This window comes from Poecilia latipinna, unplaced genomic scaffold (genome assembly GCF_001443285.1).
Source record: "Poecilia latipinna isolate Pla-1442-1.1 unplaced genomic scaffold, P_latipinna-1.0 Scaffold32, whole genome shotgun sequence".
NCBI classification, from domain to species: Eukaryota; Metazoa; Chordata; class Actinopteri; order Cyprinodontiformes; family Poeciliidae; genus Poecilia; species Poecilia latipinna.
In genome coordinates, this window is record NW_015112648.1 from 91,437 (window position 1) to 110,216 (window position 18,780).

The following is an 18,780-nucleotide window of genomic DNA, read 5'->3' on the forward strand; positions in this document are numbered from 1 at the left end:
TCTTATTTTTTGGCTATTGACTTTCTGCTCTGATGCAGACCCAAGTGGGTCAAACTGTTCCCCACTGTGTTCAGAACCAGCTCACATTAAGAAGAAAAGGTGAACTTGTCATCCAGGTTGATCTGGTCATTTTTGATTAAAGCTCAGCAGCTAAAAGTGAATTTAAAGTTAAAAAATAACTTTGGGACTTAAGCAAACTCTTCAAAACCAAAATAAACCTGTTAAACTTTAAAAATGTGTAAAAATCAATAATTCCATCTATTTATAGGCTGTTTAACAGCATATTAACAGAATTTAAAACGTTTTGTTTTCAAGCAACTATTAAGTTAAGCGCACCCCCTTGTGTATTGAAAACTGATAATTTGAGAATAACTGAAGAGAAGTCACCTTGTTTCAAGATCAAACCAGTTGAGAATAAAAAAATTAACATAAAATTTAAGTGTTCAGGAGTAATAAAAATAACTTTGAACAAAATTACTCAGATTTGATGCTGAGTCTTACATTTTCTATTTCTAAATAATAATTTAAAAAAAAAACCTAACCCAACATGAAATTCAAATGTATTTCTTAAGTAAATGGTACAAGTCATATTTTTGCCAATAGTGATTTTTCTTGCCTAAATCACCAACTCTCCTTTTAACAAAGGATGACCTAGCAGAAAAGAAAATCACTTTTAGCAAAAATGGTTTTATGAAAATAAATAACTGAAATAAAGCCAACTTAAAATGCAGAATTTGGAAGCTCTGCTATTTCTAGATTAACACTGGGACTAAAATAAACCAAAATCACCAAACACTAACCAGCCTGCAACATGCCACTCAGCTTGCTAGCTCTTGTTTCCACACAATTATTCACAACCAGAAATATTTCCTAAAAACTGTAGCAGTCCATCTGGTTAAAGTGAGCAGCAACGGGTGGGGGACGGGCAGCAAAATACTACACCATAATCTTTTTGACTGGGAAAATTCCCTCCAGCTCTTTCTCTGGTATCTCATTAAAAGTATTTTAAACTTTAGGAACCTGAAGGGAATTTGTTGCTACCTTGAAACCAGTTGCTGATTGGTGTCTGATCCATAAAACCTCAAGAGACAGAAATTTCAAACCTTTGTGAGCAGATATTAAAAAAAAAAAAAAAAAAAATCTAAGGAAGAGCAAGCCCCCGCCCCCCAAAAAAACAATTAACTTCATTGAATTAATTTCTTATACAGCTGTAATTATTTCAGTTTACAGATCTCGGCTGTGTCTCCGATGCTGAACCAGAGTTGTATTCCAGCGTAGAGCGGCTGAGTGAAGCTGGTCTGGACTCTGTGGATCAGAATCATGCTCTCTGAGACGTTGTAGAATGACAGAGTACCAGCTGGTTGGTCCAGGTAAACTCCGACCCTGGAGAACTCAGAACCAGGGATGGGAGTTCGGATGCTGTTGTACCAAAATTGATGATTGTTTGGGCAACAAAATAAAGACCAAGATGTATCATTTTGTCCAAACACACTGTCTGTTTTATAGACATCCTTGTATGCGACTGCCACATAACTTCCTCGTCCTCCTTGTCCTCCCCACTGCACCTCCCAGTAACATCGCCGAGACAAACTCTGTTTACTCAGGACCTGGAACTTAACTGACAAGCGCTCTGGGTGATCGGGATAGAACTGACTTTGTTCCATTAGGGTCACCTTCCTGTTCCCCTCAGACAGCAGGAGGTTCATCTGAGCTGTGTTTGGATCCAAGGTGATTTCCTGTGAATATCGTAGGAAGTCATCTCTGGTCCTTGGTTCTGGTTCTGACAGAAGAACATCCACCTCAGGGACTGTCAGTGAGATGTTTGTCCATTTCTCCTTCAGGATGTCCTGCAGTTCATCTCTCAGCTTTGACACGGCTGCTGTCACATCTTCAAAGTACCTCAGAGGACGAACATTGATGCTGGATGAGTGTTTGGTCTCACTAACAGCAGACAGTGAGGGATATTTCTGCAGAAACTGGTTATAATCCTCTGTGCATGAGAGCTGCTCCAGCTCAGCGTCTTTCCTCTTCAGCACAGTGATCTCCTGCTCCAGCTTCTCCTGAAGTTCTCTGACTCGATTCACCTCAGATTCCTGCTGGGATCTGATCTGCTGCTTCAACTCAGAGCTTCTTTTCTGGACCACACAGATCAACTCAGTAAAGATTTTCTCATTTTCCTTCACTGCTTTATCAGCTGAAACTTTAATGGCGTCCACTTCCTGCTGAAGCAGCTTCATGTCTCTCTCTCCATCCTGGATTGTCTGCTGGATTTCTCCTCTCTGCACCTCCAGATCTTTCTGCTTCTCCTTTCTCTCTGCTGCAGCTGAAACCACGTCGTGACCTTTATGTTCATCCACTGTGCAGATGTAACAGATGGTCTGCTGGTCGGTGCGGCAGAACATCTTCATCACCTCATCGTGATGGGAGCAGATGCTGTCATGGAGCTGCTTGGAGGGCTGCACCAGCTGGTGCTTCTTTAACTGAGCCACGTCGTAATGAGACTGCAGGTGCTTCTCAATAAGACACCAAACACATCAAACACGACTTTATAGCTTTTACTTTCCTCCCAGTACAAATATCACAGGCCACATCTTCAGGTCCAGCATAACTCTGTTCAGTAAAAGAAGCTCCGAGTCCAGTTAGCTTCAGCTGCTCAGTTAATCCTGCCAACATGATGTTTTTCACCAGAGAAGGCCTCGGTGTGAAGGTCTGCCTGCACTGAGGACAGCTGTAGTCGCCTTTCTTGTTCTTTTCATCCCAGAAGTTTTTGATACACTTCAGGCAGTAGCTGTGTCCACAGGGAATCATCACCGGATCCTTCAGTAGATCCAGACAAACAGAACAGGAGAAACTTTCTCTGTCCAGCTGGACTCCTTTCTGCGCCATTTCTTCTCTCAGAGACGATTTAAGTTTCAATTTCAGAGAAATGAGATCACCCTGATCTCTGCTCTACACGTGATGAGTTTGTGCAATGCCGGTGCATCAGCACTGGATTCGCTGACAAACTGTCTCTGGCTGCGAGGGAAGAAAGAAATCTGTTGACAGAGTGACAGTTTGAGAGGAGGAACATGATTGAGGAGAAATCAGTGCAGTTTGACAGAGAAACAGCGTTTAACCCTTTTTACAACAAAACTTTAGTATCTAATTGATGTTGTCCTAGTCTCTTATGTCAAATCAATCACTTGCTGAATATATGAGTCACAGTTTAGTGACATTTGGATTTCTCTTTATATTTATTTAAACTTTTTTAAAATTGCAACAAAAAAAAAAAACATGTCTAAATGCTTTAATCATATATATGAGCAAACATTAAAATTACCAATTTGATCATTACAGTTGTTTGTACAGTCTATTATACACAAAGTAACATGTTAACCAGCATGGATAGACAATCATGAACATACATTACATTACTAACATAAATAAATCTTCAATTTTATACATATAATGGACCTGTGTTTGAATACATCTATGATACAATATACTTTGTAACTGTCCTCTAATCCAATATCACGGGAAAAATAACGTAAAACAACCTAACTTCTTCAACTGAGATGCTAACGGTTGTTAGCTTTTGGACCCTGGGAAATTAACGGTCGCACTAACGGTAGTTAGCATTTAGGCCAGCGGCAGTAAACATTCACTAATAATATACAGAAATATCTCAAAATAGAATTCATGTCAACAAAACACGGTCCTGAAATTAGAAACGTTAGAAAAACTAAATAAAAAAAACCCCACCTGTGAAAACAGAAAACATATTTGTTAGTAGCGGCTGCATTGCGCTGCTGACTCATCAGTCTTACGTGCTACGTTACGTGCTTTAAATCAGCTTCTTCTGCATAAGGCTTTGAAGTCAGTTTCTCTCTCATGCGCCACTCCTGCCATCTTTTGGTATAAATTGGTATTACACCACAAATAACTCAAATCACTCTGGTGAATTTCAGCCAGCACCACATTCAATCAAAAAAAAAATTAAAAAAAATTTAAAAAAATCATGTCAAACAAAAAAGGTAGTATTCAATCATAAAAAAAATCATGTCAAACAAAAAAAATCTTAAAAACTTTTTAATCATAAAAATAATTTTTTACGAAACAAAACATTTTTTAAAGATTTTTTTTGATTGAATAATTGTGAAACAAATCTAACTCCATATAAACCAGAGGTTCCCAAACTGTGGGGCAAACCATTGCAGGGGAGGCGCGGGAAGCCGTCTGGATGAAATAAAACAAACAAACCATGAACGCTGTATGCGCTGGGTTTTTACCTTAGAATAGCCAACTCTCTGTTATTCCTCTGTCAATCAGTAGGGGCTTCCGCACTTCCCATATCTGTGCAAGTACATGTCCTCTGTCACTTTTATCAGCAGTTAAAACTGTTTAATCCGTTGTTAATATGTTGTTACCTCTTTTTCCGGGCTGCCTTTAAACGCAACATGAGCGCTACGACACTCGCGCTGGGTTTACACCTGTGCAGCAGAAGGACACCTGCTGCTGCTGTGCAGAGCTACGCAGGTGTGTTAGAATCATGGCAGCAAACCAGCAAAACGCAAAGAACTTTTCAAAGTTTTTCCCCCAAACTAACAGACTGTTGAGTAAAGCTGTTGGGTGCAGGTAATGTTAGCTAAAAGATGACTAGCTAAAATTACCTTCATCCAACAGCTTAAGGTGATATCAATACATCACCTTAAGCTTAACAAGTAGCCTGTAGGCTGGTGGTGTGGTTGTCTATGTTCAGCTACGATTCATTTTGCCCCCAAAAAAGTCGATTCCCCCGTTCTTACAGACAGCAAACTCCAGAGCCTGCAGCTTGGAAGGAGAACATGATTGGATTGTTTGAGCTGTGATATTCTGTTGGTGAATTTAAAACAAACATTAAGTCAGGATTTAAGTCACATCTGATTTAAGTCAGATCCTGGTGATGGAGAAAGACACTAACGTATTTGATCCAGACAAACTAAACCAAGCTGACACCGGCTAATTTTTAACAATAAAATATATTACATATTTTTTAACTCTTATTCTACATGTTTTTGCAACTTTAATACACATAAATCTGCATTTAATAAATTTAATAACCTCAATAAAATACAGCAGGTGTTTCAGAGAAAGAGTTATCCAAATCCTGATCTTGTGCTGAAAATAAACTAAATCTTTGTATATTTTTCCCCCAAATGAGTCTGAAATGATTTGCAAATAGGGTCACTTTCTATTAGCGAGACAAACATGAAAAACTCCTTTTAAAGGTTTGGTCTCAGCATTGATCTGCACATTCTTTTTCTACCTAAAAAAAGATTGTTTAGATTTGTCTTATTAAAATATTGCATATTTTCTTTATTGGTGAGCAAGTAAAATAAATTAATATTTTCTTTAGCGTTAGCTCTTAAAAAAAAGGCCATATTTTTGCCTATTGACTTTCTGCTCTGATGCAGACCCAAGTGGGTCAAACTGTTCCCCACTGTGTTCAGGACTTCAGAACCAGCTCACATTAAGAAGAAAAGGTGAACTTGTCATGCAGGTTGGTCTGGTAATTTTGATTAAAACTCAGCAGCTAAAAGTGAATTTAAAGTTAAAAAAATAATTTTGGGACTTAAGCAAACTCTTCAAAACCAAAACAAACCTGTTAAACTTTAAAAATGTGTAAAAATTAATAATTCCATCTATCTATAAGCTGTTAGCACATTAACAGAATTTAAAACGTTTTGTTTTCAGGCCACCATTAAGATAAGAGCGCCCTCTTGTGTATTGAACACTGATAATTTGAGATTAACTGAAGAGAAGTCACCTTGTTTCAAGATCATACCAGTTGAGAATTAAAAAAAAAAAAAACTTAAAACATAAGTGTTCAGGAGAAATAAAGAGAACTCTGAACAAAGTTGCTCAGATTTGATGCAGAGTCTTAAAATTTCTATTTCTAAATAAAAAAACCTAACCCAACATGAAATTCAAATGTTGTATTCCTTAAATAAATGGTACAAGTCATTTTTTGCCAAACGTGATTTTTGTTTTTCCTAAATCAACTGTCCTTTTAAGAAAAAGATGACAGTGTAGGGGGGTGGGTAATCACTTTCCACAAAAAAATTTATATTTTATGTAAATGTGTTTAAAAAAACATAAAATAAAGAATTTGCTTGAAAACCAGTTTAATAAGTACCAAAACCACTTTTCTTAATAAATATGTTTAGTGTCATTTTCAAACTAATCCAGTTTCACCTTTGACAAAACGAACCTAAAAGGGTTATCCACAATTCTTTAGTCACACTGAACCTGTTCTTTTATCTAAAAATCACAAAACCATCCATAAAGTCAGACATAACAAAAAAAAACTACAAAGTAAAACAAAGTCAACATAAATGCACAAAGATTAAAGGAGAGCTAATCAGAAAATAAACAAAGCTTCAACTAAAAGAGAAATTACTTGTAGGAAAAATACATCCTGATTTCAACTTGGACTCATTTCAGTTTACAGATCTCAGCTGTATCTCCAATGTGGAACCAGAGCTGGACTCCGGCATAGAGCGGCTGAGTGAAGCTGGTCTGGACCCGGTGGAGCAGCCTCATGTCCTCTGAGACGCTGTAGAACGACACAGTACCAGAGCTCTCATCCAGGTAAACTCCCACTCTGGAGAAATCTTCTCCAGCGATGGGGGTTTTAACTTTGTTGTGCAAATACTGATTTTTGTCTTTTTGGCAAAACAAAGCCCAGGACTCTTCGTTACAGCCAAACGAAGTCTTTGTTTTCTTTACATCCTTGCAGGCGACTGCGACGTAGCCCCCCAGTCCAGCCCACTGCACCTCCCAGTAGCAGCGCCCAGTCAGGATCTGCTTACTCAGCACCTGGAAGAAAGCGGAGAACCTCTTTGGGTGATGGTTCTGGATCTGATCTTTACGCATCAGGGTCGCCTTCCTGTTCCCCTCGGATAGCAGCAGCTGTTTGTGAGCGGTTTCTGGGTCCAAGGTGATTTCTTGAGAGTATTTCAGAAATTCATTTCTCGTTTTAGGTTCTGGATCCAGGAGGAAAGCATCCACTTCAGTGACTGTCAGTGAGATGTTTGTCCAACTGTCTCGTAAAATGTCCTTAAGTTTGTCTTTGAGATCTGAAACAGCTGTCGTCACGTCTACATAGCAGCCCCACGGACACACAGAGTCTGTAGTCTCACTAACAGCAGACAGTGAGGGGTATTTCTGCAGAAACTGGTTGTAATCCTCTGTGTGTGAGAGCTGCTCCAGCTCAGCGTCTTTTCTCTTCAGCACAGTGATCATCTGCTCCAGCTTCTCCTGAAGATCTCTGACTCGATTCACCTCAGATTCCTGCTGGGATCTGATCTGCTGCTTCACCTCAGAGTTTCTTCTCTCAATGACACACATCACCTCAGAGAAGATAATGTCATTGTTCTCCACTGCTTTATTAGCAGAGTCGTTAATGGCGTCCACTTCCTGCTGAAGCAGCTTCATGTCTCTCTCTCCATCCTGGATTGTCTGCTGGATTTCTCCTCTCTTCACCTCCAGATCTTTCTGCTTCTCCTTTCTCTCTGCTGCAGCTGAAACCACGTCGTGACCTTTATGTTCATCCACCATGCAGACGTAACAGATGTTCTGCTGGTCAGTGCAGCAGAACATCTTCATCACCTCATCGTGATGGGAGCAGATGCTGTCATGGAGCTGCTTGGAGGGTTGCACCAGCTGGTGCTTCTTTAACTGAGCCAAGTCGTAATGAGGCTGCAGGTGCTTCTCACAATAAGACACCAAACACATCAAACACGACTTTGTAGCTTTTAATTTCCTTCCTGTGCACATATCACAGGCCACATCTTCAGGTCCAGCATGAGTATCATAAGTAGGAGAAGCTCCGAGTCCAGTTAGCTTCAGCTGCTCGGCTAACGCGGCTAGCATGGTGGTTTTCACCAAGACAGGCCTCGGTGTGAAGGTCTGTCTGCACTGAGGACAGCTGTAGTCGCCTTTATGGTCCTCCTCATCCCAGTGCTCTTCAATACACTTTATGCAGTAGCTGTGCCCGCAGGGAATGGTCACCGGATCCTTCAGCAGATCCAGACAGACTGAACAGGAGAAACTCTCTCGGTCCAGATGAACTCCGTTCTGCGCCATCGTTGCTCTCGGTGACCGTTAAAGTTTCGCTTTCTGACAAGTGAAACTAGTCTGAGCTCCAACGAGTCTTTCTCGAAACAACTATTAAAAAAGCTGCACAGGACCGTCTGCTCGCTGAAAGGGCTTAAACTCCCCTCAGAGATCACGTCGTCGGACTGTTACCTTGGTGCTCACTCTCGCTTTCCGCTTCGCGTTCAAATAAGGAGTGCGTCATCAGCGTCATTCGACGCACTTTCCGGTCACAGAACGTCAGTCGAGCCGTTTCGCACGTAACCAACACCGCCATCTTGAAAGGGTCAATTTCTTAGAGAAACGACAAAAAAATATGGTAGCTTTAAGAACTTTCCACACTATCCGTTGTATTTTTCGTAGTGTCGAGGTACAGACTAGAAGGTACAGGGTCTTTAACTTAAAAACGCACATAACAATATCTTCACAGAGGAGAATAAAAAAAAACACATCAAAAACAACATTAAACACTGTATTCCTGTGAAAATTGTACAAATAAAATTCTACATAAAGTTACTAGTAGCTGCAAACCTGAATATGTAGACCTGTTGTCATTGTATCAACCCTCCAGATCATTCAGGTCTGCTAGTACAACTCTACTCTTCCCCCAGACATGGAGAAACAGCTTTTAGTTTTTATGCTCATCTAATCTGGAACAAACTTCCGGAAAATTGCAAAACTGTTGAGACACTTAGCTTCTATAAATAAAGTCTGAAATCTAATTTATTTAGAATTGCCTTTAAGTAATAACACTTGGAAATTAAATACATTTTTGTGTGGATTCCATTACTTTGCTTTGTTTTTGTACTGTACCGTTTGTGGGGAAATACTGGCAGCTGGAAGAGGCAAAAAGTAATGTATATTTTTATGCAGTGTATGCAAAGATAAGATTAAATGAAATCACACTTGAGACATAAACATTATTTTTCTCAATGTTTCATGACAAAGCTCAAATAGCAAAAACAAACTGACGTCTTATTTAAGTAGGCTGTTTTATTCTTTGTAGAGGAATAAATGGTCTAAATGATAAAGATATATGAGAGTGATCACTGATAAAGAGGTAACTTTATCCAGAACTTTTCTCATGTATTTTTATTACAACAAAGATTTTATAACAGACAATTCAAACCACTTATTTGGGTAAAGGCTATAGAAGTGTAAGGAATTATCAGGGTAACATTAGACAGAGAGATAGAAGGGTCCCATATTAATAACCTTGAAAAACCGTTTCTTACACGAACTGGCTTTATTGTGTAACAGTCTGAAAATCAAGACCAATTAACCACAACCGCCATTAAATCTGCAGTTAGTTTTTACTGTTGGTTTGAAAAGCGAGGTAAAATACTTTCAATCCACTTTTATTTTACATTATAACAATTGACCACAGTTAAATCTATCTTTATAATATGTCTTTATTTGTCTAAATTCAGTAAGACTTTTAAGATCTTCTTGTCAGGTGTAAATAGAGAAGTAAGTCCAGTTCTGATCACTGATTTACCATTGCTCATCGTAAACACGACTGTTAATTTTACAAGGTGAAAAAAAAAATACATCAAACACTGTATAAAAGGAGAATTATTTGTTTTCCAGCTGATGGAGAGAGCTAATGTTTCGTTCATAGAAATCTTCATTATATTGCTTTGTGATGTCAAGTTTTTCTAAATAACCTCAGCTAAAGAACGTTAAATATTTGCTTGTCTAGAAATAGTAGTCATAAATTCACATGATTTAAATTTATTGTTGCAAAAACACACAATGGTGAATTTGGCAACAAAAGGTCAGAAAAAAATATTGGAAAAACTCTTAGTGTGACCATAAATACATATAGGTGTACAAGTATTACTTGTGGAGTTAAGAAAAAAAAACTGATTTAAAAATTGTAGAATAATAAATATACAAATAATAATAAATTGTGAAATATATATAACTTAGCATTTTAAGACAGTCTTAGTGTGAAGACTGTTGATGCTTTGAAAATTAGTTTGAATTCTCAGGCAAAAGATTGTATATATTTTATCTTTTAGGCAAACTGGTAACACAACTCTGAAATGATATCAGAGAAAAACGTTTTTTATTGACACGCTGAAACGTTAATGGAAAGAATTTCGCAGGCACATAATGGCTATTTATCATGGAGTATAATTAAAACATTTATGACAGTTTCAGAACAATTGTTCTTTTTTTTTCTTCAAACAAACCAGATACCACAGTCCAGTACATTGTTTATGGCATGTACACAAGCAGCCAAGCTTTCTTATGCATCATGAAACGAAGATGCCGTGCAGAGAAAACACAAGTCCATGACTCTTAAAGGAGAGTTGGGACAGACTATGTAGTGATGCATTTCAAAATAAAAATACATTATGCGATACATGTCAGTGTCAGTTCATTTAATGCACAAAAAGCAATATACTGTTATTCTGGCTTTTACATTAACTGGCATAACAACCCTTACAGATTTTATTATAATGGCTAAATTTACACACATTCTACGTACCGGCTTTTGACATGAATTTGTACCGTCCAAAATTCATCTCAGAACCAGGAGATATTTCAAAGATATCCGTCCAAATGAAGGACATTCATGGAGCCATACCACATCATTATTTAGCAGAAGAAATAAAAATATTTAACATCAATCTTAAAGTAAAAAAAACAAAACCTTAAAATCTTACCTACTGCTTGATTTTATGCAGCATACAAATCAAAAATTAGTGTCAGTCCCTTTATAAATGAACCACAGAAATTATTCCTATCCATCTATGACATCAAGAGTCAATATGACAAACTGCAAATGTGTTTTTTCATGTACAGTGAGAGGTATGAAGAAGTATTTACTGACAAATGTAGTTTGTTTTTACTATTTTGAACACACAAACATGTTCCAGAAAAAAAAAATTAATATCAAACAAACCGATAAGAAACAGCTTTTTAAGTAAAGTTGTTGCTAAATTAATTTTTAAAACAAAAAGCTGGACAGACCCTCAAAAATTTGAAAAATGAAACATCGAGAAAATAATTGCATCCTAAATCTATAACTATATATAACTATATCAGAGTGTGAAATCACATTTTCACATTGAGACAGGTTTGTATATATCCTGTTTTTATTCATTACATAAAAGCTTAATTTTGTCTCAACCATTACCTTCAATTAAAAAAATGTCTTATGATCTGAAACATTTAAGTGTGCCCAAAACGAAAAACAAAACAAAAACCCATAAGGAGTGAAATATTTATCCACAGTAGTGTTTTTGGCTCTAAGCACAGACAGTAACGACAGTTCATATAACTGTTTATGTCAATATGAAACTTAGATAAATTAATAAGATTTCTGTGACAGGGTGGCGATGAAACACTATGAACAATTTAAATCTGAATGAGTTGCTCTGTGTATTTAACATCAAGTTAAAGCCTAAAATTACATGGTAAACGTTTACTGTTTGGGTTCTTTCCCTGTTTCATGTTGGATTTGGTGGATTATTTCAGATAACATTTTAAAATAAAAAAAATCTCTTGTATTTTATGTTGCGATTTTGGTCCACACCGTTTGTAGCATTAGGTTTGCTCTAGCTAGTCTCATAGAAATATTTTGATTATGGATTATACAATTAGGAATACAAATGACTTCAAAATTCTAAATTTACCCTCAAACAATCTGCAAAAAGGTTTTTTTTTATAAAACTAGCCTAAATATCTGTTAGCTTTCCATGCAATGTTAGTAAACTGAATCCTCATGCTTTTAGTCAAAATGCAGCAAGTCATAAAATTCATTCATTTCAGGTTGGAAATGTCCCAGATAGGCTTCTGTAGTGAAACAGCATTTTTGTAGTTAAAAAAAGTTTTGTATCTTCTCTATTATATTTAAATTTAATTCATGTTAAACCTCTAGATTGTTTACTTCACACAATTTTGTCCAAAACATACATATTCGCTCTCATTGCTCGCGCCTTTTACATATGTGGAGAAAACTGTTGTTTTCCCGTCTGTTAATGACCGAAAAGCCCACAATAGTCACTGAAATAAGGTGAAATGGGCAGAACTGATAATAAATAAAATTTACTGAAAATTAGCCAATGGGAATCCTACATTTGAATTTGAATTGTGGTTTAACAGAGTCTTAAAAATAAATTAATAGAAAAAACTAATGAAACAAGCCTGGACTGAAATGATGGTACTTATAACTTACTTTTTTACTCGTTTTACATTAGTTTATTTTTTTTTTCAGCTGATTTTGTTAAATCACATTTCAGAAGCAATGTCTGATTTTTACTGGTTAATGTTCAAATTTGTTTTATTCATTATTACTTTTGTCAAACAAACACAGTATTTCAGTTATTTCAGTGAACATTGTGAGTTTTTAAGTCATTAACGAACGGATGACAAACATTTTGTCACATTCAGCAGTTTTGATTCTCAAGCACTGGTTAAAAATGTTAAATGCAGTTAAGATTTAAAATATAATTAAAGCATTTAACTAAAAATTTAGCTCAGATGTTAGCTGAAAATAAAAAAAACAGCTCTTTCAGATTAAAAGTTCTTAATTTTCAAACATTTGAAGAAACCATTTTGTAACTTATTTGAGTTCAATAATTATCAATTAATATATTTTTTTAAATCCAGGCTAACTATAAAAGTAAAACATGACTGTTAAGTGACTAAAACTAGTATGAAGACTGTATTTGTTATATATTGTTATAGTAATTAAATTTGAGTAACATATTCTGTGAAATACTGAATGAAAACAATAATCCATTTAGCGTTCACTTATTTTCTACTGATAACGTTTTTTTCTGTAACTGTACAACTGAACTCATGTCTCATGTAAGCTTATTAAACAGCATATTTAATTTTGGAACGTGAATGCTCTGTGACTTTAAATGCTTCCCGTTTTGCTGAAATATCTTTAGTCCAAGTATAAAACATAGGCTGACACCTATATCTGCAATAAATGGTAATAGATATTGTCTGTTTATGAATTTATGGCTTATTGTTGGAATGTTAGTTGTAAGAAAAAGTAAGTGAAGCATTGCAACATAATTTAAGGTTGATAGTGGCACTATCTATAGAAATTAAAAAGACAAACATGAAGATATTTATAGTGACAATCTTGTAAACAATACCATCTTATAGAGCAGTGCAGATTGTCTGATAAATCATGGGGATAAAATCCAGAAAAGAAGAACTGTACCACTCTTGAGGCATAAAATCTGATTAGAAAAAACACTGATCTAACTCAATCCCTGAGATTAGGCAGTGATTTCAGTGTAAATAATCAGCACACTGTTTTAAAGGTGAATCGTTCGCATTAATCAGAACTGGAAGATTTGACTTTACAGCTGGAAGGGATGTTTATTCTTGCCAAATGGTCACGCTATAGTAAGGAGTCATGCAAAAGACAATCATAGAAGCATGACAGTTCTACTTAGCACGACAACATACTGAACATTTGTGTGATCTAAACGTCCAGAAAGATGGTCATTATCAATATAAAATAAACTATGAGTCTGTCTACAGATTAAAAATCAATTGCCATCTATCATGCTTATGTGTCACACAACAAATACTGGAAATGGGTTTCTATCTGTGGGTCGTGGTTTCCGGAGTGATGTGTGAGACGATCTAGCACTCACTCGTATGCCTATGTGCAGTGTGTTAGGCTGAGTTTGATCACGCCTTCCCTGTGCAGCTTGTACAGCAGCTTGAATTCGCTGGGCAGCTGATGCGTCTCCTGCCACTTCGTGGTGAACTTGGTCCCTTTCTTGTCGTAGTAATGGTACGGCAACTCCTTGCCTGTGTTGGGGTCCCACCCGAACGGCCAGAAGCCGTAGAGGTGGATTTCATCGCACATGGCGGACGCCAGTGTGTACATGAGGATCCCCGTGCTCAGACGCTTGGGAGAGAGGTTCTTAGTTTTCCAGTATCTGTGGGAGAAATGAGAAGTTAAGTAAGGAATCAATCCAAACACTACAAACAATTTAAGTAATTCTCTTTCTCTCTCTCTTTCACAGCGTGTCATTCATGCACAGATTAGAGTCCTGACACATCCAAAAATAGGAAGGTGTGGTCAAGGTAAAAAATGCTTGATCTACCGTTTGGACTTTTTGGGTTCATCAAGGATGCGGGAAGTTAAGTATTTTTATACTTCTAAACTAGTTCAGATGTGCTTATTTGTTCAATAATAAGGTCTGGGTCGACTCAGACCTGAACATTCAGAGCCACATAGAGACAGTCACAAAGTCAGCCTTTATCACCTGAAGAACATCTCTAGGATTAGAGAACTAATGTCTCAGCAAGATCTAGAGAAACTCATCCATGCGTTTATCTTTAGTCGCATTGATTACTGCAACAGCGTCTTCACAAGTCTACCTAAAAAATCCTCCAGCTGCAGCTGATCCAGAATGCTGCAGCTGGAATTCTGACTAAAACCAGGAAGATGGAGCACATCACACCAGCTCTACAGTCCCTACACTGAGAGAATAGACTTTAAAATACTGCTGTTAGATTATAAATCACTGAAATGCTTAGCACTACAATACGCAACAGTACAAAAACCCACCTGTTCAGAGCAGCTTTTGAAACATAATTATTGAAAAATTTATCAACAATCCTCAGTAATGTTTCAATTACTGACTGTGTTTCTATGACTTTGTATTTTTACTTTTTTATTATGTAAAGGACTTTGAACTGCCTTGTTGCTGAAATGTGCTAAACAAATAAACTAAAACTATAAATAAGAAAATCAGAGGCCCAACTTAAGGTGTTAAATTGCAAAGTCAAATTTCTTTTAAGTCGTGTTTGATGTAAACAATATTGTACTGAGGGTAATATAGTTACTTGATTGTGCTATAAAATGATACTGTGTTCCTGGAAAACACATAAGACCGCCTCTTTAACAGCATGTGCTTGAAAATACATGGAAATAAGAGGAAATCAGATGTTAATATTAACGAGTGTTATTCCTTTATTTGGTTTTGTATCCATCTTACTTGTTGACATCATGCATGATGTTTCCTGGCCAGGCCAGTTCAACCTTCAGCTGACCCTTGTGCTCCACAAAGAAGTCCACCAGGGTTCGGGTTACTGTGGCGGAGGTGTGAAGGAAGAAGGCGGGGATCCAGAGGATGGCTCCCTCCAGCTTCTTCAGGTTCAGGAAGAAGTTATTCCTGTCCTGAATAGTCAGCAGGTTGTTGTAGTACCTCTCCAGGATGCTGGGGTTAAATGTGGTCAGGTTGGTCTTCTTGCCTACGTCTTTGAAATAGACCTCGGTGGGAGCAAAGTTGCAGCGGAAGACGAAGTCGGCTTGGTCGATCTCGGGGCCACAGTGGCTCCCAGTCAGGATGCCGCTGTTTCCCACCACCGCACACGTACTATAGTGCTTGTTGAGGATGGGGGAGGCCTCAGGGAGTAAAGACTTGAAGTTGTTGCTGATGGAGAAGACGTACTTGTGGCTGGAGTAGTCAAAGTGCATTAGCTGGCCCACGCGCACACTGTCCTTCGTGAGGGAGAAGTTGTGGGGAATGTCGATGTAGTTGAAGATTTCTTTCCTGAAAAACAGCAAATACTTCAGCACCAAACATTCAGAGGTACAGATTTCATTTCTGCTTCCTTTAGAATTTTCCCTGCATGTAACCGGGTTGTATTCCTATTTTGTCATAATTACACAAAATGTCTTCTTTTTGTTATTTGGATTGTACCTTTACCTGACTGTAAACACCTTAGAAAACTGCTTCATTGCTATAACTGTGTGGCTTTAAGATCAGGAGCCCATTTTCTTTATTTCTTCTTCTGTGGTATTGTTGTAGTTAAATTGTTTGCGCCCTTTGATATTTGTAAAAATATCAACCGAAGATATATATGTAAAAAGTGGTGGCTAAGCTCTTGCCTTTGCTTGTAAAATGCTGTCCTGTTGAACTTCCATTTGAATGGTTTTCCTTGGAGCTCCTCATTCAAGGCATTTGTCAGTGGGATGAAGGAAGGGTCCAGGAAATTCATGGCAAACTGAGACCTGAAAACAACAAAAAGAAATACAGAGTTTGCTTTTAAAGTTTCTTATTTCTGTTCTATTGATAACACTGGAGCCAGCAGCCTGGGTTCTTTCTGCATGGAGTTTATATGTTCTCTCTGTGCATGAGAGGGTTCTCTCTGGGTACTCTGGCTTCCCCCCAAAGTCCAAAAATATAAATTTGTCTCTTCAAATTGATCTTAGCTATGAAATAATTCTAAGTGCTAAGTATTTTCTATGGACTCGGATATTAAAGCAATATTTCTTTGCCAAATTCATTGGTGTGCCTTTGTGTAATGACATTAAAGAATATCTGTCTGTCTGTCTGTTTGTCTGTCTATCTATCTATCTATCTATCTATCTATCTATCTATCTAAAGCCATTTCTCTGCATCCAGAGACATGTAGCAACACAGATGGAAGACAAAAAAGCAAACAGTGCATGCCACACTTTTCAGAAGAAAGGGAACCGCAGATCACCCTGAACCAAACACTTTGAGGTTAGACAGATCTACTGAGTTTCTGGACTGGTTGAAGGAGTCAGATCTTTGAGCTGCAACATTACTCTGAACCGCCTCCCAATCTGACTTAAGAAATTAAGTTGAGGTTAGACTGTTTTTATGTTATTTATGCCATTTCAAGTAAAACAGAGAGATACCAACTGATTCTTGACTGAGTCAATATGAATAGCACAAAGGTTAGTGAAAATGGATAAAATATCAGCCAGTGTCCAAATGCTTCACACACCAACATAGCATTAGGGAATCAGAGCTCAGTGTGGATCAATCTTGTGGTTTTATTGTAGAACAGAGTGGGTGGGCGTATTTAGCCTCGAGCAAAATCTACAGCGTTGCCAATACACAGGCCAGTGAGAAAAATGACTAATCTTGAATGGAACAGGTAATTAACTAAAACGGAAAGCTTTCTGTGTAGTCAAAGTAAAACAACAATCAGCAACAGAAAGAATCAATAAATTAAGGAATTGAGAAAAAGATACTAAGAATCATATCAAGAATAGTTCATTTCACCCAAAGAAAAACACTGACAGATACCAAAAAAGCTTAAGATATCTCAATTAAAGGGACCTAAATCTTATTTCTCAGAAAAATGATTAAGAGAAAACAATTGATCATTCAAATCTCCCAAAAAAATTCAAATTTGAATCCAAAGTGCTTCCCTCATCTCTAATGACCTCTTTCTAAAAACTTCCTTAAACTATTAGGAATAGTTTTGTTCCTGGGACACAAAATGAGCAGAAATTTTGTAAAACTGCTCACCATGAATGGAAATGTCTAAATTGGGGCATAAATTGGTGTCCAATTATCAGTAAATTAAAATGTTCTATCTTTCCTTTATTTAACTGGGTAAAACCTCACTGAGATCCAGATCTCATTTTCAAGAGGGATCTGGGCAGAAATTTGGATCACCCAACAACCTGGTTACACAAAAGTAAAAAAATAAAACACACAAGTTTAAAACAAATTACAAAACAGTTTAAAAGCAATGACACTGATAGATAGAATCACATTGCTTGTTTTTAAGAACTGCTTGAAAATATTTCAATGAAATAAGATCAGACATCTTTAGGTGAGATTGGAGCTGAAGTGTGGATTAGTTATCCCTCTAATATTCAGAGACATAGAAACTGGTTATGATAACCTGCATGTTTTTACAGTGAATATACAGCTGATTTCCTAATTTGGGACTGTTTTTAAGAAGGTACAGGCACAGACATCAGTACTCTGGAGAGCTCACCGTTCAGCTGAATGAAGTCCAGTATGAGAAATGGAGATGCGGGGACCCTCAAACAGGCCACACTCCTCTGTTTACATTCACACTAGCCCTGGTCTGCATTTCATTAACTGCCCTCAATCTGCAGCCGAAAATCCGTACTCACCTAAAGCCTGCATGAAACATAATCCGCGGGCCTCCGGAGTAATATCTGCCAGTGCCGAAGAGGCTGTCTTTCCTCAGAGACACGTAGCTGATGAGCGACAGGATGAGCACCACGACGCTCAGGATAAACAAGCCCAGGGCCTTGGCGATGCGAACCATCTTGGGAGCTTTGTCATTCCCGATAGAAAGCCGCAGCCTTTATGTTGCCGTGGTCGGGGCTGGAGCTGGCGAACCGGGGCGCATCAACGGGTACAGTCGCCTAGAAGACGGATGATGCATGGTGGAGACGCCGCGGCTCGGTGCGCTCTCGGTCCTCCTCAGGCTGCGGGTGATAAAATCATGAGACTGAGCGGAGATGCGCGTTAACATCCAGTCAGCTGCACGACCAGCCCAGTCCTGACAGCACCGGCAGTCTCCCCACCACCAGCAGCACCTCCTCCTCCACCCGCTCACACTGATGCAGGCTTCTCTGCAGCACAAAGGGGAGCTTGTCTACTAATAGACTGAGAGGGGCAGAAATAGATAAGGGAAGCTTTTAAAATAGGAATTATTCTGGAAGCAAAGCAAAATATCCACAGATGCCGCGGGCTTTTAATTTATAGCGGAAAGACGCAGAGTTAAAACCAGAAAGCACAATTGTTCTGACATAAATCACACTAAACATTTCCAGTTTCAGATAAATTAGAAGCATGAAACTATTTTTATTTTATTATCAAAATAATTAGATTTTTAAAAACTCTGTTATTTATTTTTATATTTTTAGAT

The 18,780-nt window shown here is 37.8% G+C and overlaps 2 protein-coding genes and 1 pseudogene across 3 annotated transcripts in view; all 3 read right to left on the minus strand.

The window, feature by feature from the left end:
- LOC106952947 (tripartite motif-containing protein 16-like) overlaps positions 1-8,312 on the minus strand; it is a 10,474-nt gene extending 2,162 nt beyond the window's left edge. The window contains exon 1 of one of the 2 annotated variants that reach the window (XM_015041418.1): positions 7,745-8,312. In XM_015041418.1, the coding sequence (XP_014896904.1) occupies positions 7,745-8,106 (362 nt within the window). In that variant the 5' untranslated portion in view covers positions 8,107-8,312. Of the gene's footprint in view, positions 1-6,126 lie in introns of those variants that run through there. The other variant, XM_015041423.1, reaches the window with a different exon arrangement.
- On the minus strand, positions 1,193-3,955 carry LOC106952941 (tripartite motif-containing protein 16-like; annotated as a pseudogene).
- A 5,129-nt stretch (positions 8,313-13,441) lies between the features above and the next one.
- LOC106953014 (sia-alpha-2,3-Gal-beta-1,4-GlcNAc-R:alpha 2,8-sialyltransferase) lies at positions 13,442-18,476 on the minus strand. The gene is made up of 4 exons (XM_015041506.1): positions 18,017-18,476; positions 16,001-16,123; positions 15,105-15,662; positions 13,442-14,039 (listed from the first exon to the last, which is right to left on the minus strand). The coding sequence occupies exons 1-4, from the start codon at positions 18,172-18,174 to the stop codon at positions 13,757-13,759; spliced, it is 1,122 nt and encodes a 373-aa protein (XP_014896992.1). The 5' UTR covers positions 18,175-18,476; the 3' UTR covers positions 13,442-13,756.
- Between the last annotated feature and the right edge of the window lie 304 nt (positions 18,477-18,780).